The 24,721-nt window shown below is 52.5% G+C and overlaps 1 protein-coding gene and 1 long non-coding RNA gene across 6 annotated transcripts in view; both read right to left on the bottom strand.

The window, feature by feature from the left end:
- The window catches only part of BRD1 (bromodomain containing 1), a 47,591-nt gene extending 37,603 nt beyond the window's left edge, over positions 1-9,988 (bottom strand). For all 4 annotated transcript variants that reach the window (XM_037160165.2, XM_037160166.2, XM_037160167.2 and 1 more), the window contains exons 1-2: positions 9,681-9,988; positions 5,142-6,522 (exon numbers count right to left, since the gene is read on the bottom strand). In XM_037160165.2, coding sequence (XP_037016060.2) covers positions 5,142-6,508 — 1,367 coding nt within the window. In that variant the 5' untranslated portion in view covers positions 6,509-6,522; positions 9,681-9,988. The remainder of the gene's footprint in view (positions 1-5,141; positions 6,523-9,680) is intronic.
- Positions 9,989-17,159: 7,171 nt separating this feature from the next.
- On the bottom strand, positions 17,160-24,635 carry LOC128626844 (uncharacterized). 2 transcript variants are annotated; one of them, XR_008390944.1, is made up of 3 exons: positions 24,580-24,635; positions 18,032-18,126; positions 17,160-17,863 (listed from the first exon to the last, which is right to left on the bottom strand). It is a non-coding gene; the product is annotated as an uncharacterized LOC128626844 (long non-coding RNA). The 2 variants fall into 2 exon arrangements; XR_008390943.1 differs by lacking the exons at positions 18,032-18,126; positions 24,580-24,635 and adding an exon at positions 23,924-24,514.
- Between the last annotated feature and the right edge of the window lie 86 nt (positions 24,636-24,721).

The following is a 24,721-nucleotide window of genomic DNA, read 5'->3' as shown; positions in this document are numbered from 1 at the left end:
AGCGAATACCATGAACATCGAGAGAAATGGCAAAAATCCACCATGCTGGTGAGTTCTTCCCGCACACTGCGAGCCTGCTGTGCGTGCAGGGGACACCTGGGGAGGGCACCGGGCCCGGCAGGTGGTGAGCACAGCAGACCTGCTGAGTGTGGGCACCACCAGGGCAGCCCCAGCAGAGGCGGCCACCAGCAAGAACCCCAGGAAGAAGGGGCCTGGGGGTGGCTGGGCCCAAGGAGCAGGACCCGCAGCACGGCACCCGGAACGCTCACCGGAGTTCAGTGCACACCAGCATCTCACAGGAAGCCTGACGCACCCGAAGCACAGTGGTGGACACGCAGCCTTCACGCACCCAGATTTCTTTCCCTGTGCTGTTTTATTTTCACTCACTCTGGCTCTTTGATCAAAACAAATCTGCTCACCAGATGTCCCATATCCCGTCTCACTGGAAGATACCCTTTCGGGCTGAACCAGGACAGACTCACAGTGAGACACCAAGTCCCCCCACAATTTACTTGACTGCTTTCCCACTCAAGGAAGGCAGCCCCGGCCAAGTAGCTCAGGTGGTTAGCACATCACCCCAACATGCCAAGGTGGTGGGTTCAAATCCCCCGACAGGGCACACACAGGAACCAACCAATGAATGCACAGGTAAGTAGAACAACAAATAGATGTCTCTCTCTCTCTCCTTCCTCCTCCTAAAAGTCAATAAATTTAAATTTTTTGAATATAAAATAAAACCAAGGAGAGCAGTGAGTCATAGGAGGCTGAGAAGCAGATCGTTTAAGACAGCACTCGGGACAACGCTCACGCAGACCTCTTCCCGCCCACATGAAAGCTCAGGCGTGGCAGGCACTCCTCAGTGACCGGGGACAGCAGTCTGGCAGCGATGGAAACACTGATGCTGCGTGTCCACGACCTGTGCATCTCACTTTTCAGTGCGGCGTCCAGAGCTTCTTTCCGGAGTGACCACGACACAGGACCTCCCACTGGGGCCTGGGGTGAGGTGCCCCAGCCCCGTGGGCACCCACAGCCGCACACTCAGGGCCCTGCCACAGTGGAGCATCCAGAGAAGGGCTTCCACCTGGAAGGGCCGAGCCAGCAGGCCTCTCCAACCTCAGTAGTCACAGCACATCAGAGCTGGTAGGAAACATGACAGGGCAAGGGCACCCGCCCGCAGCGCCCCCGAGGAAACAGTGGTGACCAGACCCTCCATCCTCACCATGGACTCAACAACGGCTGCTCTCGTGACATCTGCACTAATTGAGTGATGTCCGTGTTGTAAATGACCCAAGTGGCCGAGGGGACCAAGTCGGAGTCCGGAACACGCAGCACATGAGCTTCTCGGTTCACATAGCCATTCTCCTTCCCAGGTAAACAGCTGCCCCCAAAGAGGGCACTTAGGGGGAATGGGTCCATTACGCCAAAGGAACCAGGCGGCTCCGATCGAGGAGTCCGACCCCTGACCTGTCCCCTCCCCACAAAACAACATCGAACGGATGTGGAGCCAGAGAAACATCCGGTCCAAGCAGCAACTGTATGAGGACAACGCTGCGCTTCCAGCAGAAGAGGCTGGGACAGCACCGCTGACGCGACTTTTCCTGCAGGAAGGCAAGAGTGGAGCCAAAAAAATTCTCCCCTCCTCAGATCTGACTCTGCGTATCCTCCTCAACTTTAATTAAGTTGTTTCTGTGTTGGGAAATAATTACTTAATTTAATTTATATATATATATACTTTTTTAATTTTACTTTTTTGGAGAAGGGAAGGAGAAACAAAAAGAGAGAAACATCAGTGTGCTAGATATAACAACATCAGATGGTTGCCTTTCACACACCCCCAAACGAGGACCTGGCCCGCAACCCAGGCATGTACCCTGACCAAGAATCGAACCGGTGAGCTTTTGGTTCACGGCCAACACTCACACCAGCCAGGGCACAATTTTTATTTTAATGAAAGCAGATAAAGGAAGGCAAACGGACACAGAAACAACTCAAGATACTGGGACAACTACTCAGGACAAACTTAGAAAACCTGGGAACTTCTGACCACACTGAGGGCCGGGACCCTCACAGGCAGAAGTACCAATAAAGCCAAATGTCCACCAGACTCCAGCCACCCCACCCGCAAGCACACTAGCAGCACTGGCTCCTTCCCGGCCAGAGACCCCGCTGGCCCTCCAGTCTAACGCCACCAACCCAGGTTCCCGAACAGGCAGGCAAAGCCTCACAATACCCACATCTTTATTCCAGAGTCTCTTACTTCGAGAAGTAAAAAGTAATCTTTGTGACTTAAAAATGCTAAATATTTAAAAAATCAAATCCCTCCTCCTCATCAGTCTATAGGATAGACTATAGCCCTGGCTGGTGTGATTCAGTGGATTGACCGTCAGCCTGCAAACTGAAAGGTCGCCGGTTCAATTCCCAGTGAGGGCACATGCCTGGGCTGCAGGTTCAGGTCCCCAGCAGGGGGCGCATGAGAGGCAACCCAGTCTATGTTTCTCACACATAGATGTTTCTCTCCATTTCTCCCTCCCGTGCAAAATAAATTAAAATCTAAAAATTTAAAACTTAAAAAGACAACTCAGAAGTCAGTTGGTCTCAGTTATCATTTTCACTTGAAAAATATTTAAACTGCTCAAATTACCAAAGTACTTTACAGGCCCTGACAGCCCTCCCCCAAACCTTCCTTCCTTCCTTCCTTCTCACAGCCAGCTCTCCTCTCTGCAGGGAGGAGGTCCCTCCTCTTCCCAGGAGCTTGCTCAGATGCTGTTGCAGCTGCCACTGTAGGCAGCCCTACACCAAAGGCTCCCCCCTGCATGCAGCACACCTGGCTTTGCCCCATCCATACTCCACCGGGGACAACTGCACACACCCAAGGTGAATGCCTCAGGCCCCCAGCACCTGCCCTGACAACCCAAGGAGTGACCCAACAGCAGTTACTGCAGAGCACAGGGCAGCTGGGAGAGCTTCCAAGGTGGTAAGTTGACCCAAACGTCAGGGTTTCCCCAGAGGATCCTGGCAACCCAGGGAGCAAAGCCGGCAGCCACAAACACTTGTCCAAGAACGCACGCCCTTTATCTCTACTCCAAACTGTGGAACGGTTTATTCCTAAATTGGGAAAAGAAAGACAGAACACAGGCAAGACTACACCTATAGAACACAGTTTAGCTGCATCACCTACTTTGAAACACTCAGGTCCAAGGCATGAGTCCTGTTCCCACGCAGACTGGGGCGTCTTAGACCCTCAAGTACAAGCACTGCCAACTGCAAATGCACCCTGGTGCCCGGGGGCCTGCAGGCCCAGCACGGCCCTCACACAGGCTGGGCTGGGGGGGGGGGGGGGGGGGACGGCGGGCAGCACCTCAGACTTTGGGTCTCTCAGTTCCTTTGATAGTTTCTCATTTTGTTTACTTTAATTTCAGTAAAGGTAAAATTCTTAGGGTTCTTAAACCTAGGCTCTTGATACAAATCTTGTACTTTTGACTCAGTGGTAGAAATCCAAGTGAAACTGTCTTTTAAGTCAGGCTGACTGGTCTGCATGAGACACCTTGGTTTTAACAGTGGTTTTCTCTGGGTGAGGGATTACGAGCACTTTTTGTTTCTACTTTGTCTGAATTTACTGACTATAATGAGTATGCACTACTCCACAAAAGAAGAAAGATTTCATTTCAGGGCCGGGGGTGGGGGGAGCCATGCTCCTAACTATTAACACAAATTCAATGCCTGCTCCTCCAAGGACAAAACCAGCATTCTAAGTGGCAGTAGTCAGTGTGCTTTTACAACCTAACCAGTTAAAATCTCAACACATCAAAACCAAACTGGCCCCGGCTGGTGTGGCTCAGTGGATTGGGTGCGGGCCTGTGAAGTCAAGGGTTGCTGGTTCGATTCCAAGTCAGGGCACATGCCTGGGTTGTGGGTCAGGTCCCCAGTGGGAGACACATGAGAGGTGGCCACACACGGATGTTTCTCTCCCACTTTCTCCTTCCCTTCCCCTCTCTCTAAAAATAATACAGTATTTTTTTAAAAAACCCAAACTGTATCTTTTAATCATGTGTTGGAAAGCATGAATTATTTTACGTGGCAAATGTACATGACAACAGTACAAAAAGCTAACATTCAGTACATTATAAATAACTTTCACTTCTTAATGACGATAAAACCCTGGCAGTCTTGTGCCCCCTTGCTCTGTAAGATAAACACAACTTTACTCACACGTGACTTCCGAACAAGACAACCGGGGCACTACAGGTGTCCCACCACCCTTCCCCAGGAGCAGACTCCCGTGTGCACCCCTCCGTCACCAGCGCAGTGCTCCGCCTCCTTAACCGAATGTCACAAGCCCCACGCCCTGTTACACGTGGAGTGTGTCATTTCCTCGCAGCCCACGGCAGTGCTGGAAGTGGGGATGTCTGCTCTCTGAGACTCCCGGGCACTGGCCCTGGTGCAAAGCTCATCAGGCAACTTACCTCACACTCTCAACAAGAGCATTTTGAAAAGTAACAGAAAACAAAGCCCAGCCCAGTCTGTAACAAGACGGGCAGGCACAAAGGAGGAAACGAGTCCAGGCGCTGGCGCAGACGTGGCTGAGGACGGGCCCGTGGGCCCGGCAGGAGCGCAGCCAGGCCTGCCCACATCAGACGGCTGCAGAGCCATGTCCCACCCGCTCCCCCCCCCGCCCCCACGGACCACTGTAGTTTAGAGAGCCCAACACTGACCAGGCAGAGTCTGCACCACAAAGGGCGGTCAGGAGTCAGAAAGACTATCACACCAACAGGACAGTGGCCAGCCCCCACCCCACCCAGCTCCCATCAGCCCCCTCTGATCTCCAACCCAGGGTCTCCTTACCCAGCCAGGAGGCTTTGCTTTCTAACAAGTGACTTAAAACACTTTATTGTGTCGAAGAAGGCGACGGCACCTGGACACCACAGGGCGCCAGACCCGTCACTGTGGGCGGCGTGGCCACAGTCACCCTGATGGCGTCCGGCTCACCCTGTGGGCGGGATGGGCAACAAGGAAACCCCACAGCCCCTCGACCCTAACAGACTCGAGTCCCACCAAGTGGTGAATGAGTGAGGCCACATTTTAAGGGACCACGAGGAACCCATTCTGGGCCCACCCTGGCTTCCGCAGCAGCACATGCTTACCTCTGGGGGGGGATATACGGCGCACACACGGGCGGCAGGGCGGCGCAAGGCTCGCTCAGCGTCTTCTTTGCCTTCTTGGCTTTCTTCCTGACCTTGGATGAGGACCTGACCGTTTTGACTGAGCTCTCTTTTCGACACACCCCGTTTTTCATTTCGACATCCCCATAGATGTTCAGAGGCCTCCGGATACAGCCCGGAGGCGTGTGTATGTCACAGTAAGCGGTCTTTCTGACGGAGAAGGTCGTGGCGCCCCCCGTCAGTTCTTTCACAGGCTCCATTTTCATGTAGAGGCCCGCCCTTTGGGCGCACGTCACGTGGAAGGCCGTGTAGCAGTTGGCCTTGTGGCACTGGATGCAGGCGCCCACGCCCTTCTGCTTGCAGAGGTAGCAGGTCAGCTTCCACCGGGCGGGAGGGATGTTCCTCACACCGTCGATGGGCTCGATGAACACCGTGTTGGCAAAGCCGACCTCTGGGATCCACAGGGCGCACACCACGTGGCCCCAGCGGTCGTCATCCGTCTTTTTGAAGGCACCTCCCTTGTTAGGGCACAGCACGCAGTCAGCGGGCCGGGCCCGGGACTGCAGGCAGTGCCGGCAGAGCCACTGGCCCTCGGGGATGTAGGGCACCCCGTAGCACTCCTGGTGCACGGCCAGGTTGCACATGTCGCAGAAGAGGATGGCGTTGCTGTTCTGGCACTCGCCGTCCATGCAGATGCAACACACGGCGTCCTCGTCGATCAGGGACTGCTGCTCCCCCTGCTTCTGGTTCTCGCAGTAGGACTCCTTCTCGAAGCGGTCCATCAGGAACTCAAATGCGCTCTGCGACACAGCCGCCACGCAGTCGCCCTTCCGCTTCTCGTTGACGATCTCCAGCCAGGCGTAGTCCTCCTCGTCCATGTCATACTCGACCTCGCTGTCCAGCTCCGCAGCTGACTTCTCCACAAACTTGTAGTACGTGGGGGGCCTCCTGGGGGCGGATGGGGGGCTGTACTCCACGATCCGCACCTTAGGCTCTGGGAGAGCACTGGCCAAGGCTGGCGAGCCATGGGCGCTGGGAAGGGCTTCGTTCTTCTTTTTGACTCTATTGTTTTTGTGACGCTTAGTTCTTAGGCACACAGGGGGCCTCTCACTATTTTCTTTGTTGCTGTTGCATTCACTCATTTCTTGAGCAGTGAGGTCATCTTCTAATATGATCTCCAGGGGATCAAAAATACTGATCCTGTGCAAGCGCCCCTCGATCTCGATCTCCACCATCCTCTGCGCTTGGGCGTAGGTCAGGGTCTCGCGCGCGGGGGAATGCTTAGTGCTGCACGGGGAGGAAGGGTGCCTCACTGTAGCGCCTCGATGACATCGTCCTTTCCTCCTCATTTGGTACTGACTCCCTGAAACAGAGACAGGCGAAGTTGACTCAAGAAAACCACCGGCCACACTAGGATAGAGCTCACCAACCCACTCCCACTTCAGCAAAACTCCCAGCTCAGACACCTCTGAGGTTTCGGTCCCAAGACTCGGGACTGCATTTCAACAGCCTGTCCCCACAAGACCATACCTCACCAGGGACTCTCAGAAAACCGAATGGCAAGGAGTGGGCCTTGGGAGGTGAGTGCAGAGACAAGCCCCTCTAGGGCCCTGTGGCTCCCACTGCTCGCCCAGACACCTTTCTAGACAAAGCCAACGGGTCACTGAGATGTCCACAACATCCCTCAAGAGTGTCCCTGCCCAGGGAAGCCCATGCACAGGGTTAGACCCCAGCAGGAATGGAGTTTCTGACCATGAGGCAAAGGTGCTCTGGCTCCCCTGCTGCTGCCCAGGAGAGTGACCCTGAAGCCCCAGTGCACCAGTCCTGGCAGCCCCCGTGCTGGGGACCAGAGGCCCCAGCAGTCTGACCACAGCCTGCCCTTCTCTATGAACACGTCCTCTACAGCTGTGTTGAGGCACAGGGCCACCAACGAAACCAAGAACCAAGAAGGGAGCCCCACACTGATCTAGGGGGACATTCTTCACGCCCAGAAATCCCCAGCCCAGCTTCTGCAGTGCCTCAGCAGTGACCACCACGAAAACCCTCAAGGACCAGTTAGCCTGCCCCCCCCCAGGGGCACTCTCAGCACTGCTGGCTGGACCACAGTGCCAGGGGGGCCCTCCTCCTTCTCAAGCACACCCAGACACACAACACGTGCCAGGTACGGCATCTCTGTTCTCACTCCAGTGAGGACCACCCCCCAGAACCCTGTGCTGCCTGCAGAGCCCCCCACAGGCCTGCCAGCAATGGCTCAGGTACTTGGAATCTTGGCTAGAGGTTCATGATTTGTTCTTTCCAGCCTCCAGTATCCATCACTGAGTTTATTTCACTTGAAACCCCCCAACTCAAGACCACTGCCCACCCAACAGGACTTGTTACCCTAGGAACCGACAACAAAGATCTCTCTCAGATCTCTAAGACTGCACCCCTCAAACACTATTTTACTGACGGAAAGCAAAATGACATTAAAGAGCGGCTTACAAATGCTTTCTTTACCAACACTCGCAGATATTCTGAGTTGGAGCCCGAGGCCCACAGCTGCACGTGGCAGCCAAGGCGGGAAGCCCAGGGCCACGCACCTGTGCAAGCCTCACAGACACCCAGCTGGTCTTTAGGAAAAGTGTTCAAAGCACAGGATTTACTTGGTAAATCCCGAAAAGAAATCCCAGTAGTCCCAAAATACGCCTTTTAAGGTAAGCACTTCAGAGTGCAGCTCTTTTTGTCTTGTGTCAAGTGGAAATCCAGGCTTCGAAGGAATTCCTTGTGAAGGGAAGCACGGTGTGCCCAGTGGTCAGCCACACCCCAACTCACCTGCACTCAGGGGGCTCCATGTGAACCCAGGGAGCAGCCCTCAATTCCTGGGGAATGGGCGGTCAACGAAGCCACCACCCAGCTGGCTCTGGACCTGCAATCCTTTCTCAGGGGAGCTGGGAGTGTCCCCCAGGTGTCAAAGCCACAGCCTGCAGAGGGGACCCTAACGCACCCAGGGATAGGCTCCCATGTCATTACTGAGGCACGGCAGAAGCAACAGCTGGCTACTCCCCGAGGTAAAGGCAAGCCCATCATTTTCTCCTCCACAGCGAAGGACCGAGTGGCCCTAACTAAAACCAGCCCTCCAAACCCAGCCCCGCACTCAACATCACAGCACCTCTCGCACCTCTCTCTCGCTTGAAGATGCAGTTGTGACAGGGAAGAAAGGCGTTTGGCAGCACTGCCCGGCACAGTGCCCTCACCTGCCCGTCATTTCCACACCCACAGGCTCTGTATGTGGCCCCCTTTGCTCCATCCACCCTTGCATGTAGCTCCGCGGGGAAGGAACTGCCAGGACAATCAGCAAGCCTACTCACAAGTGATTCTGCTAAACGGATCGAGAAAAGCCACGTGCATCCCAAGAGAGGAGGACTCCACGCTAAAGACCAGCTCACAACGCCAGCTCAGTCCCTTTGCTGCCTAACTTTGCACAAGTCACTTAAGCTCTCCAAGCTGCTCCCTGTGCCACAAAGTGTGACCCCGAGGAGCACACACCTCCGGGTGTGCAGACTGAGTGAACCCAAAGTACTCACTCAGCCCAGCCCCCGGCAGAGCAGGCGCAGGGCCGGGTGAGCAAACACCACCCTAACCCTATAACGCTGTTTCCGCGATGACCAGGCAGGGGTGAAGTCCGTGGAATGACAGGATCGGTCTGGGGCGGGGGGAGGGAGTTTCCTGGGCGTTAGACGCTGGTCAGAACTTACTGTGCGCTCACAGCAGCTGCACTTTCTGCAAACTGTGCCTTAATAAAGTTCCTTCTTCAAAAAAGGGCCCAGCAGAGCCGGGGCACAAGTCCGTTTCACGGTGTTTACAGCCAGCGCCGCCCGGAAGCCGGAGGGACGCCTCCCTGCGCGGCCGAACGCCTGACCTTGCGTCCACCGACTCCCCGTCTCGTCGGAAGCCTTTAAGTCGGGCCTATAGACAGGCTCCTGACCGGCAAAACGTACGAGTGTGTCTGTTACATAACGCGAACCGCGGGCGCGACGAGGTCTCCCGGCCGGGTACAGCCGGCTCTCGCGCGGGTCCTGTCCCGCTGAGGCCGCCCCTGCTCTGCCCAGAGCCCGAGGAGGCCCGCAGCGCGGGCGGGCCCGGAACGAGGCCGCAGGGCGGGCGGGCCCGGAACCAGTCCGGCCCCTGCCGCCCAGCCTCGCGCCCCACCGCCCGGCCTCTCCCACACCCCGGCTCCCGCCGCCCCAGACCACCCGGCGCCCGCCCCACAGCCGGGTCTCCCAGCTTCCCCTACACCGCGGCCTGGAGCCCCACAGCCCAGACTCCCGCAGGCCGGGCCCCCGACTACCCCGGCCTCACCGCGGCCCCGGCCCACCGCCCCAGGCCGGCCGCCCCGGCCTCCCTCAGCGCCCGCCCGCCGCCCGCGGACAATGCGCCGCCGCCGCCGCGGCCTCCAACATGGCGGCGGCCCGGCACCCGGCGGCCCGCAGCCCGAGAGACCACGGCGGCGGCGGCGACCACCGCCCGCCCCCGTCCACTCACCTTCGGGGCCGCGGGAGCCCGGCGGGCGGGCGGCGCGGGGACCGGCGCGGCCGAGGCGGCGCTAATGGCGCCCGCGGCTCCTCCGCCAACGGCCGCGCAGGCCCGGCGCCGCCACTATGGGCGCGGGCTCCTGTCGGAGGGCTCTTGTCGGCCAGCAGCGGCGCGGCGGTGGAGGGGCCGGGGAGGCCCGGCGGGGCCCGGCCGGCGGCGCGGTGTGGGGAGCGGGGCGCGGCGCGGGATCGGGGCTCCTCAGACACCCGGACCGGCTCGCTCGCTCGCTCCGGAGCGAAGGAAACAATGCGGCGAGCGCTCCGCCCGGCGGCTGCGTGCGGAACGTGCCCCGCCCGCCGCCGTGACGCAACCCGGAGGAGGGGCTCCGGGGGGCGGGGCCGGAGAACGGCCCGAGGCAAGCGCCGGGGGCCGTGCTGACTGTGGTCGGGAGGGGAAGGGGCCTGGGGGCGCAGGGGGCGCAGGGGGCGCAGGGGGCGCAGAGGGCTGAGGGGCCCCCCAGGCACGGGAAGGAGCAGAGGGGACCTCGGGCGTGCAGGGCAGGGAGTTGCCCGAGGGGACCTCGGCAGGGCGGAGACCTAAGAAGTGGGTGTGAGCGCGGGACCGAAAGCAGGGAGACACCGGACGGCCGCAGCTGAGGAGGAAGGGAAGCCCCCAACGAGGAAGGGGAGGGGCCGCCGGGAGGGAGGGGCTGCTGGAGCGGGCGGGAGCCCGGGGCAGGAGCCCGGGGCGGGCTCCGGGCGGGGTGGGTCTGGGAGGGTCGCAAAGGTGAGCACGCGGGGCCAATTAGGTGCCTGAACTTGGTTTAAACCCCAAAGTGCCGCGTAGTCTTGTGGCAGTTTTCACCTGGACGTTATGCCCCACAGTAACCTCGACGGTTCCCCGGCTTCCGTGGAGGTTGTGTCGTGGCGGCGCTGGCTGCACGGGCAGCCCGAGTCCAGCCTGCCGCGTCGCGTCCGGGAGTCGGCGCTCCCCAACCGAGGCAAGAGCGGTCCTTCTGCGCTGATGGGGGCTTCCCCACGCGGGCCGGCGGGACAGGGTCCACGGCTTGGGACGCGCCACCAATGCCTGGCGGGGAGCGGGGACGGAGCCGCACTGCTCCCCGTGCACGAAATGTGAAGGCCCGGAGGGTGGCCTAGGACTGCAGCCGCGGTCGCCCAGCGCGCAGACGCGGCAGCGCCCCACCTCGAGGCCGGCGTCTTTGAGCCCGGGTGCGGCGGGCGCAGCGCCCGGTCCACGAGCGGTTAGTCCTCCTCTGCTGTAAAGACGTCCGCTTCGCGTGCAAACGGCCGGGCGGCCGCGGGTGGAGGGCCGGCGGGCGGGCCTGCGCCCCGCTCTGCGCTGGGCACAGCGAGACGGAGGCCCTACGGCGGCGCGGAGCACAGGTGAGGCCGTCTCGGCTGGGAGAAGGCGGAGGACGGAAGAACTCTGTTCTGCGCGCCACAGTGGAGAGAAGCGGAGTGTCTTAGCAAAGGGTCCAAGAGCGCCAACGGAGTCAGAAATGGCCCGTTCTCGGACTCCAAGCTCAGAAAACCGAGAACCGAGCTCAGAAAACTTCAGAGAGGAAATGATCTTCTGTAATCAGACTGAGCCTGATTGTCAGTTGCCCTGAGAGGAGGGAGCATCCTAGGTGGTTCCTTGGCCAAGAGGCCAGTGACTGAATACTACGGGGAATGAGCCTGGATTTCCATACCCACTGAAACCAGCATCCAAGTGAACGAGTAAAATAAGGATATTTCACAGCCTGTAAGCACTCGAGTTCACCTCGCACAAAGTCTAAAAAATTACTGAAAGATACACCCCAGCAGGATGAAAAGTGAGTCCAAGGGTACGTCCTGGATGCCAGCAAAGACGCCTGTTTGGACTGTTAAAAGAAAATCAGACAAAATCATGAATGAACTGGCTATGTCTGAGAAGAGGAAAGGGGAACAAGAAATAAAAGTGCACTGAAGTTCTTCAATTGCCAAGAGGATTTTAGAATCAACAGAAAAAGGTTTAAATATCCAAGTTCCCACTAGAAAAATAGAAATAGGATTTACAAACTTCAGGAGAGCTGGGGGAAAACTGAAATGAAGGAAAGTTGACAATGCCAACAAAAAGCAGAAAAGAGGAAAAGATGAAAGCATGGTAAAGAAGGAGCATAATATGAGATGACAGGAATAAGTTTAAATGAGCAATGATCGCATTAAAGTCATCTGCTAAAAGCCTCAAATCGGAATATAAATACCATTACAGTGTTTGTGAGGAATACGCCTTGAAATATCAGAGGCTGAAAACCAAGGAATGGAAGGCATGTATCGTACCACTTCTGCTTCCCAGAAGACCATAAGGAGAATGAAGGACAAAAGACTAAAAGACAATATTTGCAACAAGTGTACCTTGCAGATGATTAGTATCCAGAATATACATAAAAAACAAAAACCCTTCAAATCCCTTAGAAAAAGACAAACCAATAGGATGGGCAAAACTCCCAATAAGTTCACTAGTAATTACAAGCAGGCAAACTGAAACCACACCAAATGAGCACAAGTGTTAAAAAAGTCTGGCAATACAAAGTGATGGTGAAAAGGCGGGTCAACCGAACCCTACTAGCTGGGATGTTAGGGAGTGCCACGGTCTCGGTAAATAAAATTCCTCAGTATCGTAAATTTCACTGGGCACTGCCCAATGAAATCGGACATATGCATCTGTTATCACCACATCGCAAACCACCCCCGAAACTTCACAGCTAGACCAACAATCACTCCCTTTGCTCGTGGACCTGCTATCTTGGCAACATTCAGCGGTCGAAGGTGGTCAGGTTCCTGAGGGCAAGAATTCCAAGAGAACCCAGTGGGACCTGTATCACTTCTATTTTTTTGTGGGGTGGCACACTGGTTTTCCAGATTTGTATCGCTTTTTATATTGTCACCTCACAAGTCACGTAGCATCACATCTGCACAAACCTGTCCAGGTTCAAGATACAGGGTGTGGGGAACATCCACCCCTACTTCCTGTGGAGAGAAGCGTCAGTCTTTTCTGCAATCCTCATCCAAGGGTGTATTTCTTGCTTTGAGAGAATCATCCATGGGATTCCTCCCACATGTGCCCTGACCAGGGATTGAACCCATGACTTTCGGTGTGTGGGGCAATGCTCCAGTGAACGGAGCCACCCAGACAGGGCAGTCACACATTAAGGGGAGCGTGCACGTGGGAGAGGTTGCAGTGGCCACTGTGGGCAGAGGCAGCCTGCCACAACGGTGCACGCCCATTCCCGGCTGCAGGGTTAAACAGATGTGTGTTCCTAGGTCAATTCCACGCCTAGAGGTAGGCCGGAGAAACCTGCACTTGTCTATCAGGAGACATGTGTCAATGTTCAAAGCAGCGCTGTCCTTATTAGCAAAAATACCAGTTAAAAAAAACCTCGAATGCCCTGCATAATAAAGCGAGGTGTGTCCGGACAATGGAGCAGCATGAGCTAAAATGAAGGGACCGGGACACTCTGCGCTGAATCTCAGTGTTGCCAAATGGGAAAGACTGCGCACAGAAGACTGCAATGTAATGAGGGTGTCCATTTACACTCAGCAGAGAGCCAGGAGAGAGACGTGTGCATATGCATGCACACGCACACCCCACTACCTTCTTCGGTTATCTATTAACAAACCCTGAGTTTGTGCTGACAGCTCCAAGTCCAACGCAGCAGAGTTCATTCCGTCCTCCCTCCTTCCTGTATAACTCTCGGCAGCGAGAAACCCATGAGTTCACCTAGAGGCTCAGTCCCCACTGTGTGTTGGGGCTGCTGCTCCAGCCAGACCCTTGACCCCAGACACATCGCACGGCCGTTAGATGCACCAGCCAAAAAGCTCAGTTCTGGGGACACCACACCCCCACCTCCAGCACTACGCCATTCAGTCTGCATCTGGAAGTTGAGACCCAACAAAGAGCAAGGGCGTTGGTGTTATTTTTTAATGTTCTGGCAGAAGATAAAATCCATTTTCTTCTTGATGTATCTCTAGCCTTTAACTGAGTAGGCTGCGCTATCACAAACAAGTGAGACGTTCTTCAAATGGTATTTTCTCACTACAGAATTCAAGAAGAGTTTTCACTGCTTCTTCACTTTTCACATAAATGTAGTTATTTGAACAGTTTCAGTAAAAACCAGTCCTCTTTTCTAGGATATAATTGCCCAGCCAATGCTTTATGTTCATATCCCATTTGCATCTCACGTGATCCTGTGGAGCCCGCCCAGCTTGGGAACCAGGGTGGTGGGACCTGTTTTGAACCAAGGCCCACGCAGCCCTCAGACCCACACTGGGCCCTCAGTCCAACAAGCAGTGAGGAAGACACCACAGTCCTCGAGAAAATACGAATGTCCCAAAGTTCCTCAGTACTGCAGGCAACCCTGAGGGACATTGGTGGGTTGGGTTTGGTGACCTAAGAATAGAAGAGCAAATAGGAGAAATTAAAATCTCAGGCACGACAGAGACCCAACCCTGCATTCCTTACGATGACATCTCCAGGCAGAAGCTGAATTTCCAGCCTCTGCTGTTGGGTAACAAGACACTGCTCAGATGTGCCCAATCAGGAGGCTCGCGTGTGTTAATTACCACTTCTTACAGCATCTGTGTGGATGAATCAGGTCCAAACACAATAAGACTAGCTGTCTGTGCTCAAGAATAGCCTCTGAGACGATCATCACGAAGGGAGAAAGGCTAATAAAAAAATTTCCAAAACTTCTGAAGAGAAAGATGGCAGTGGGTCCTTTGGGTGGGAGGCCGAGTGCTGTCTGGCAGACCTGCCAAGGGAATTTTCTGATTCTCTGGGGTGTGCTTTTTAACTTGTTACTTACCACTGATTGTGTTTTTTTACAACTTAAGGAGGGCAGACTGGTAGAAAATCATGCTTAGGTAAAATGATTCTTGTCTGAAAGCAATGCAAATGAATTTTGCCCAGTAGTAAATGATAGAAATTATTTCTGTGTGTAGAAAAGAGTGCAGTTAGAAGAGGTGGCGGTTTTATGGCCTTGTAAAACATTGATCTGTTTTTAATCTAACTTAGCAAGTCCACGCAAGCAAGCCTTTTCTCATCCACTACAAACACTCCCCTCTCCCCCCAGTCTTTTGAAACAGCCTTACCATTACACTGGCTTCTGCATAAATGATTTAAATGAATCTCCGACACCCCTCACATTAGAGTTGTAGAGTGGAATTTTCAACTTTCTGAACAATGGCGCCGTGACAGCTCCAGCATCTGGCCGCCTCTGCAGCCTCTCCTCCGGGACGTCCAACAGGTGTCTCAGACTTAACACGCCTGCCCCCTGGTCCTGAGTGTCTGGCCTTTGCCTCCAAACTCCTCCTTGGTTGTCTTCACCCTGTTACGGGTTGAACGGTGTCTCCCCAAAAGATACGTGACATCCTAACCCCTGGAACCTGTGAATGTGACCTCATTGGGAAACAGGGTCTTTATAGGGGAGCAAATTAAGATGAGGTCATTAGGGTAGACCCTAATCCAGTGACTGCTGTCCCTTTAAGAATAGGGGAATTTGGTCACAGACACACAGGGAGAAGGACATGTGACAACAGAGACAGAGACAGATAGGGCCAATGCACCTACAAGCCAAGGACCACCAGCCACCAGGAGCTGGGTGAGGCAGGAAGACCCCCCCCATACAGGTTTCAGGGAGAATGCAGCCCTGCGGACACCTGGATCTCAGACTTCCAGCCTTCAGGACTCTGAGGCAAAACATTTTCTGGTGGTTGTTCTTTTAACCACCCAATTGGTGGTTGTTTGCTATGGCAGTTACACCTTCTCAGTAAATGGTGACTCCACACTTTGCTGAATGAAAGGCGGTGCCTTACTGCTCACATCTGATCCATCAGTAAACCCTGTGGGCTCCCCCTTCACCGGGCACCTCTAGATTTTTTTTCTGTACGTAGCAGCCCAAGTGATACTGCCACTCCCGCGCTTAGAACCTTCCAGGGGCTCGTCTCTCTCAGAATAAATCTAAAGTCCTCAACTCAGCTACCAAAATAAAGAAGCACCTTTAAAAAATGGGTAGAGGACTTAAGCAGACATTTCTCCGAAGAAGATATAAAATGGCCTTATGATAAGCACATGAAAAGATGCTCAGCATCATTAGCCGTCAGAAAGATGCAAGTCAAAACCACACTGAGGTACCCCTCCACACCAGTAGGACGCTAAAACCGACGTCAGATCACGTCGAGTCCTGGAGAAGATGCAGAGAAACCGGGAATCCCTTGCGTTGCTGGCGGGAATGTGGAATGGGGCAGCTGCTTCGGAAAACAGAGGGGCAGTTCCTCAAAATGCTAAACAGGGTTGCCGCGCAACCCAGCGAGTCTACTCGCAGGCATATACATGCGCCCAAGAGAAATGAAAAGGCACGTGTCCACATGGAAACCTGTGTAAAGACTTGTAGCAGTATTCTTCATAGTATCCGAAAAGTGAAAACACACCAGATGTCCATAACCTGAAGAATGGACAGGTAGAATGTGGTCTACCCACACATGGAGCATCATTCAGCAACAAAAGGAAATGAAGTCCTGAAACATTCCATGTGGGTGAACCTGGAATACGTTATGAGAAGAGAAAGAACCCAAAAGGCCACGTGTTGTGTGGTTTCACCGATATGAAATGCCCGCTAGAGGACGTTTCAATCTGCATAAGCAGAAGGCAAATTAGTGGCCCCCAGGCCCCCCGGGGTGAGGGGTGAGGGGGAAATGGGGGGCCTGCTGATTGGCACAGAGCTGCTTTGGGGATGGTGGAAATGTTCTAAAATTCACTGGCGAGGGTTTTACAACTCTGTGCATATGCTAAAAACCAGTCAACTATACCTTTTAAATGGGTGAATTGTATGGTATGTGGGTTATATCTCAATAAAGCTATTTTTAAAATACATTGAATAATTACATAAGTAAAATTTTAAAATAGTATCAGGACTCCTAGTTCAGGAGTAGATAATGTAAACATATCTCTTCCTGTTCCTCCAACTATTGGGTGGCCACAGAGGGTTTTTTTTTTTTTTCTCCATAAAATGGCTCTAGTAACACTTAGTTGTTTTTAACTTCATTTGAAACAATTTCCTTGGATTATATTGTGACAGTTGTCTCATCAAGGAGCATTTAGGAAAAACTTATCAATATCGTTGCAGCCACTTTAATGTTGAAGGTAGGAAAATACACGACGATTTTGGCATAACATGCTTTATTATTTCAAGAAAGGTAAAAACGCAACTGGAACACACCAATTAAAATGTTGTGCGGTGTGTAGAGAAGGTGCTGTGACTGACTGAATGTGTCCAAAGGGGTTTGTGAGGTTTTGCGCCGGGGATTTCTCGCTGGACGATGCTCCACGGGGGTGGACCAGGTGAAGCTGACAGCGATCAAATGGAGACATTGGCTGAGAACAATCAACGTTACACCATGCAGGAGAGAGACGGCATACTCGAAATATCCAACTCAATAAAGTTATTGGTGAAAATTTAAAAAGTGACTTTTATTTTACAGAAAAAAAGTCAAGGAACTTTTTGACCAACCCAATAAATACAAATTTAAAAATAATACAGCAGCCAAGTGTAGGTGTCTGAACGGTGGGGTAGGACGGTAGGCTGGCCAGACCCAGGACTAGGAAAACCAGCCGGCAGCCCGGGGCGCCCCTCCTCCACCCCGCAGTGCAAGGCAGCCCGGGCCGAGTGTCTCCCCACACACCCCCGGGCCCGCAGCTCTGCCGACTGCCCCCCACAGGGGGACTGGCAGAGACTGAGTGGGAACCTTGCTGGCACCGGGTCTCAGGAAGCATTCTCCGTCCGTGGGTCAGTCCGTCCTTTCCCAGAGGCCCCCACCGGTTCTGGGCAGCCTAGACAATGGAGCACCAGCAGAACGAAGTGGAAGCTGCGGTGGTAACAGATGAACAGAAGTGAAAAGGCCCTGAAAACCGACTTCTCATGTAGCCACAACCCACAAAAGTGGGCCGGGACGTGCTGCCCCTAACCAAGTGACTGCTCAAACGGAGGCTTTAAACGGGGCTCGGATCTCTCAGCACACTCTCCAGACTACGTCCATTACAGTTTCTGAAATTACCGTCACACCAGGAAATCCATACCCTGGAGGAGGAAAACCAGTCGACAGACGCCAACACGGAGACGAATCAGGTGCCGGAACCGTCTGACGGGGACATAGCTGTAAAGCAGAATCACGAAATGCTTCAGCAAGCAACTACGAATTATCTGGAAACAAATTAAAACACAAAATCTTAGCAAACAAACACGTTATTAAATAAAACCAACGGAAATTGTGGAACTGAAAAATACATCAAAATAAAAAATAAAAAAACTCGCTCAGCCCTACCTGGTGTGGCTCAGTTGGTTGGAGCGTCGTCCCACGACCAGAAGGTTACGGGTTCAATCCCCAGTCCCGGTGCCTGCAACCACGGGTCTGGGTGCCTATGGGAGGCGACCACCTGAAGTTGCTTTCTCACACTGATCTCTCTCTCTCCCCTCCTCTTTTTTTTTAAAAATCAATGAAAAAATGCCCTCAGGTGACAATTAAAAAGGAAAACTGGCTCAAGCAGGCTCCATGGCACACTCGATATGACAGCAGAAAGACTGCACAGACCAGAAGATGGAACCACAGAATTTCAATCAGAGAGAAAAACAGACTGAAAAACATGAAACAACAAGGCTTCAGGGAACAGCGGGACTATAACAAAGAAAGTGAACATTTGTATCTTTGGATCACAGAGAGAGAGGAATAGGGTATGAGGCTGAAAAAAATATCTGAAGACATGATGGCAGAAACTTTCCAAATCTGGCAAAAGACATAAACCTGTCCATTCAAGAGGCTAAGCAAATCCCAAACAAGACAAAGCCAGAGAAATCCATGACATGCGCATGGTAACCGGACTCCTGACACCTGATAACAATGAAAACATCTTGAAAATGGACAGAGAAGCAACGCATCACCTATAAGGGAAGAGCAACTGTAATAACAGTTGTGGCCATCAAACCCAGAGGCCAAAGGAGGGGGCACATCTTCCAAGCGCTAAAAGGAAAGAACCACCAACCGTGAATTCTGTATGTAGTGAAAATATGCTTCCGGAATGAAGGGGAAAATAGAAACATTCTCAGACAAAAAAAAAAAAAAAACTGAACTAATTTGTCAGAATTACCCATAAGGAATAACTGAAGGAAGTTCTCCATGTAGAAAACAAATTCTAGAAGGCTTAGAAACTCAGAAAGCAAAAAAAGACACTGGAATGTGTAAAATACTGTCACACATGGTGTCTACAGGAAACTCACTTCACACCTAATGCCATAGGTCGGTTAAAAGTGAAAGAACAATAAATGCAAACTTAGTGAAAATGGTAGGAATGGCCATAGTTTATTATTTATTAAATAACATAATATACGTTACATATTATAACGTTATTAATTATATATTAAAGTCAGGTAAATAGACTCAGAACCAAGAAAACTACTGGAAACAAAGAGGAACGTCACGTGGTGATCGAAGGACCGATGCTTCTGAAAGACACAGTGATGCTAAATGTGTGCGCATCAAACAACAGAGTTTAAACACATAAAGCAAAAGCTGACGGAGCTGAGACGACAGACAGGCAAATGGTGAGTGACAGGTGGGCGCTTCCCTCCTTAGCAACGGACAGAACTACAGACAGAAACAGAGACACAGGAGGTCTCGGTACTGCCCCCTCCAGCGAGATCTAAACATGTATGGAAGACCACACAACGGCAGCAGGATACACAGCCTTTTCAAGCACCCACGGAACATTAACCAAGGTAGGCCATACCCTGGCTCAGAAAAGAAGCCTCAAAAAGTTTTAAAGAGTTTAAATCGTACAGAGTATGTTCTCTGATCATAATGGAATCAAACTAAGCTCCCAGTTTAAGAACCTACGGCGGTGGGGGGAGTAGAGCAAAATAAGCCCAAAGAAAGCACGTAACATAAACAAGAGCAAACCCATGAAACAAAGGGCTGGTTCTTGGAAAAGACAACAAAATTGACAAACCTCCGGCAAGACTGACAAGAAAACAAGAGAAGGCAAATTACGAATATAAAGAATGAGGAGCCCTGGCTGGTGTAGCTCAGTGGATTGAGCACGGGCCTGTGAAGCAGAGGGTCACCGGTTCGATTCCCGGTCAGGGCACGTGCCTGGGTTGCGGGCCAGGTCCCCAGTAGGGGACACATGGGAGGCAACTACACATGGATGTTTCTCCCCCACTCTTTCTCCTTCCCTTCCCCTCTCTCTAAAAATAAATAGAATATTAAAAGAAAAAAAAAGAATGAGAACTTCCAGTTAAGATGGAGGCACAGGCAGACAGACACACTTTGCCTCCTTGTACAACCATAGAAAGAATTACAACTAGATCTCAAAACAAGTAACCCCCGGAGCCATCAGAAAGTTGAGCTCTATGGCAGTCTGATGACCAAGCACTCAGAGAAGCCACATCAGTCCAGACAGGCAGGAGGGGCAGAGTTGCAGAGGCCCAGAGAGGGGGCAGTGGCAGAACGAATGGTCTCACATTCACGTTTGGTGGACAAACATCAGGAGGGATACTTGGCAGCAAGCGATCCCAGCCCCGGCCCAGACCACGCAGCCCAGGGTTCCAGCACCAGGAAGACATATCCCCATAACTTCTGGCTGTAAAAATCTGTGGGGGTTGGGGCAGCAGCAAAAATTGCTGGACTTTCATGAGACTCCATTTAAAGGGCTCTCGTGGAATGAGAATGTTCGCAAACCCACCCTCTGGGATTCAGCACAAGGGCAACAGCTGGAAGGGCGCCCGTCACATACGGTGAGAGAGTGACATGGCTGGAAACAGGCCGAGTGCCGGGCAAACCTCCAGAAGCTAGGGAGTGGCTTCTCCAAGCCCGTCCCCCAACACAGAGCCCAGTGCTGGAGGCAGGTTGCCCCGCCCTGGCCATTCCCCCCAGGCTCCGCCCCACACAGTTCACAGGCGCCTTTTCTACAACAGGCCAGGCTACTAAGACAGGGAGTCAAAGCAGCTCTACCCAATACACAGAAACAAACACAGGGAGGCTGCCAAACTGAGGAGGCACAGAAACACGGCCAAGGAAAAAACAGAACCTCTGAAAAAGAACTAAATGAAATGGAGATAACCAACCTAACGGATGTAGAGCTCAAAACACTGGTTATCAGGACGCTCAAAGATCTCACTGAGCACAGCAACAGCATAAAAAAGACCCAGGGAGAAATGAAGTGTACGTTCAGTGAAATAAAGAAAAACCTACAGGGACTCAACAACAGAGAGGATGATGCCAAGATTCAAATCAATGATTTGGAACATACGGAAGAAATAAGCATCCAACCTGAACAGCAAGAACAAAAAAGAATACAAAGAAAGAGCATAGTATAAGGACCTTCTGGGAATCTGCAGGCGTACCAACATCTGAATCACAGGGCTGCTAGAAGAAGAGGAAGAGCAAGAAACTGAAAACTTCTTTGAAAACATTGAAAGAAAACGTCCATAATTTGGCATGGAAAATAGACATACAAGTCCGGGAAGCACAGAGTCCCAAACAAGTTGGACCCAAAGAGGACCCACCAAGACACATCATTACTAAAATGCCCAAGGTGAAAGATAAATAATCTTAAAAGCAGCAAGAGAAAAGCAGACAGTTTACCTACAAAGGAGTTCTGATAAGACCATCAGCTGATTTCTCAAAGAAACCTTATAGGCAAGAAAGGGCTGGAAAGAAGTATTCCAAGTCCTGAAAGGCAAGGACCTCCATCCAAGATGGCTCTACCCAGCAAAGCCGTTACTTAGAAGGAGAAGGCAACTAAAGTGCATCCCAGACAAAGTAAAGCTAAAGGAGTTGATCATCACCAAGCCGTTATTACATGAAATGTTAAAGGGACTCATTTAAGAAAAATATCAAAACTATGATTGTTAAAATGATAACAAATTCACAACTATCAAGTGAATCTAAAAAACAAACTAAGCAAACTACCAGGAGAGGAACAGAATCACAGATATGGAGATCATCTGGAGGGTTATCAGCTGGGAAGGGGAAGGGGCAGAATGGGGGAAAAGGTGCTGGGATTAAGAAGCATAGTTGGTAGGTACAAAAAAGCAGGGGGAGGTTAAGAATAGCAAAGGAAATGGAGAAGCCAAAGAATTTATATGCACAACCCATAGACATGAACTGAGGGGGACTGCTGGACAGAAAGGGGGGACCAGGAGGAGGAGAACAAAGCAGGAAAATTGGAGCAACTGGTAATAGCAAAACAACTATATATATTTTTTTATTTTTTAAAGAATGAAACAGGAGGTATGAACAGGAGGTCTGAAACTCCAGACCCTACAGACATCAAAAAGGTAGTAAGAGTATGATGGTCAATTTTACATGTCAACTGGCCGGGTCACAGTGCCCAGATACGTGGTCAAACATTATTCTGGATGTGTCTGTGAGGGCATTTTTGATGGGACTCACAACAAAATCAGTGACCTGAGAGAGCAGATTGCCCTCCACAGTGTGGGTGGGCCTTGTCCAATCAGTTGTGTGCAAACAACTTTGACATCATTAGCCCCAAGGGAAGTGCAAACTAGAAGCACCATAAGCCAGCACACCTATTATAATGATGAAATAAAAAGCTGTGACCACAACAACGGCTGGTGAAAATGTGGAGAAACGTGATCACTCAGGCGCCGCGAGTGTGGATGGGAAATGGCGCTGCTGCTCTGGACACCAGCTCAGCAGCCTCTTCAGAAACGAAGCACACAAGTGCTGTGTCACCCAGCAGCTGTGCTCTGGGTACTTATCCCAGGGAAATGAACACTGCCGTTCACACCACAGCCTAAACACAGCATTCACAGGGTCTTTATCAGTAACAGACGGAGGTTGGAATCAGCCCAGGTGCTCTTCAACAGGTGGGAGTAAACAGACCGGCCCGCGCACACCGGGGAATGCTGTCTGTTTACCATCCGGAGGAGCACACCTACTGGCCCAGGAGACAACCTGGAGGGGTCTTCAGGAAGTTACTCTGGGTGAAGTAGCTACTTTTCCTCACTATGTGATTCTACTTACAGAGCACTAAAATGACAACATTTTAGGGGCTGAGGACAGCTTAGTAGTTGCCAGGGATTAGTGACTGGTGGGGACAATCAAGAGGTAGGTGTGGTTAAAACACGGGCAACATGAGCCCTGGCTGCTGTGGCTCAGTGGCTTGAGCACCAGCCTGCGAACCGAAGGGTCACTGCTTTGATGTCCAGTCAGGGCACACGCCTGGGTCGCAGGCCAGGTCCCCAGTAGGGGGCGCAAAAAGCAGCCACTCGTTGTTTCTCTCCCTGCCTTTCTCCCTCCCTCCCCCTCTCCATCATCTTTTGGGGTTCTTGCCTGTGGATGCAGAAACCAACGTAGATAAAACTGCACTGGATTTAACACACACACAAATATAAGTAACACCAGGAAACGCGATGGGTGGATCATATCAGTGTCGATGTCCTGCTTGTGATCTTCTACTGCGTTTTTACAAAATGGTAGTTACCCCAGGGGGAAACTAACACACAAGGGCACCTTCTCTGTTCTTCCTGGGAATTGCATGAGAATCTGTCATTACATCTGTAAAATATTCAATAAAAAATTGCCCTGCTAGGAATTCTTTCCCAGGAAATGACCAGAAGGGTCTGTAAAGGTGTAAGTGTTGCCACGCTCCTCTGAGAAGCGTCTCTGACAGAGCTGCTGCCCACCTGTGCCATGTGGCATCCGGTGACCTGCACACCACGGCCATGATGCGCCTGGACGATCGTTTTCTTAATCTACTGGCTTGTACACAGAACCTGGGCAAGATACACATCTAACTGTTTTCAGAGTGGACCTTGCCCACGAGCAAACTTTCTGGACCTGGTTCAGTGCAACCGCACCCTGGGGGGCCAAGGTCCCTGGGAGGCCAGCCCTGGCCTCCTGCCCAACTCCACTCTGGTTAAGGCTCTTGTAGCTGTGTCCCCAAAAAAGGGCTACTGCAGGCATGAGCCCCCAGAGAAAAACAGTGGGACACCTCGCACAACTACAACAGGAGCCTGCAGTTCTGCCTTTCACGGCAAAGTGACACCGAAAACTGTTCAAACAGGAAGCTGAAGCGCACTTCCTCTTTGCTAGTCCCAGGGAACTGGAGCCTCCCCTCCAGGCCCCACCCACCACAAGAGGCTTGAGAGGTCTGGGAGAAGGCGGTGATGAAGGTATCTGGGCGGGGGCTGGTACCTGCGTGGGCGGATTCCAGCGTGGGGAGTGTTCGGGTGCACCTGATGTCAGTGCCCAACTCCACCCTGTGGGCCGTGGCCACTCCGAGGCCAGCGCTGGCATCTGCCTTCCCTGCCCTCCTTCCAGCTCCCAACACGGCCTCCAGGCGCCTGCGGCCACGTAGGCAGCGGAGGGGTTTTCTGTGGGCCGGCGACGTCGGGGAAATGGGCGCCCAGATCACTTTAACTTCATATATAATCTTCACAAGTCACGAAAAATTAGTCCTTTGATTCCCGCCCCGCCCCCGCACTTAAAAATGAGAAAACGTCTTTGCTGGAGGGCCACATGAAAAGAGGCAGCGGGCGCGGTCAGGACTGCAGGATCGCTGGCTGCCCCTAGCTCTGCGATATGCCAGGCAGCATTCTGGGAAGGAGGAGCCTCCCGTGAGAACAGAAAAGAACGAAACACTGCCACTGACTTATGATAATAAACAAGTTATCAAGCGTGTGAGAAGGTCCTAAATTCCTCTGTGCCTAGCTCAGTCATGAAAAGAGCCTGAGGCTGGAGCCGAACTACTGGGCTACGAGGTTCTGCCACAGAGCAGGGGGTTGTGGGGACTATAGAGGGCGGGCTGAGGGCCACGGAGGGCTCTGGGCAGGAGGGGCGCATGCACTCACCTTACAAAGTAAGCCAAATATTGTTGAGTGAACGACTTCCTAATGATTACATTGACACTTACAAAGTGAACACATTTATCGCATTTTCATACAACATAAGCTGTAGTCCAAAACAAGGTGACAAAGGACCGGCCTCTGAACC

The sequence above is a fragment of the Artibeus jamaicensis genome, unplaced genomic scaffold (genome assembly GCF_021234435.1).
Source record: "Artibeus jamaicensis isolate MK-2021 breed Jamaican fruit bat unplaced genomic scaffold, CSHL_Jam_final contig_233, whole genome shotgun sequence".
NCBI classification, from domain to species: domain Eukaryota; kingdom Metazoa; phylum Chordata; class Mammalia; order Chiroptera; family Phyllostomidae; genus Artibeus; species Artibeus jamaicensis.
This window is presented reverse-complemented; position numbering and strand designations above follow the sequence as displayed.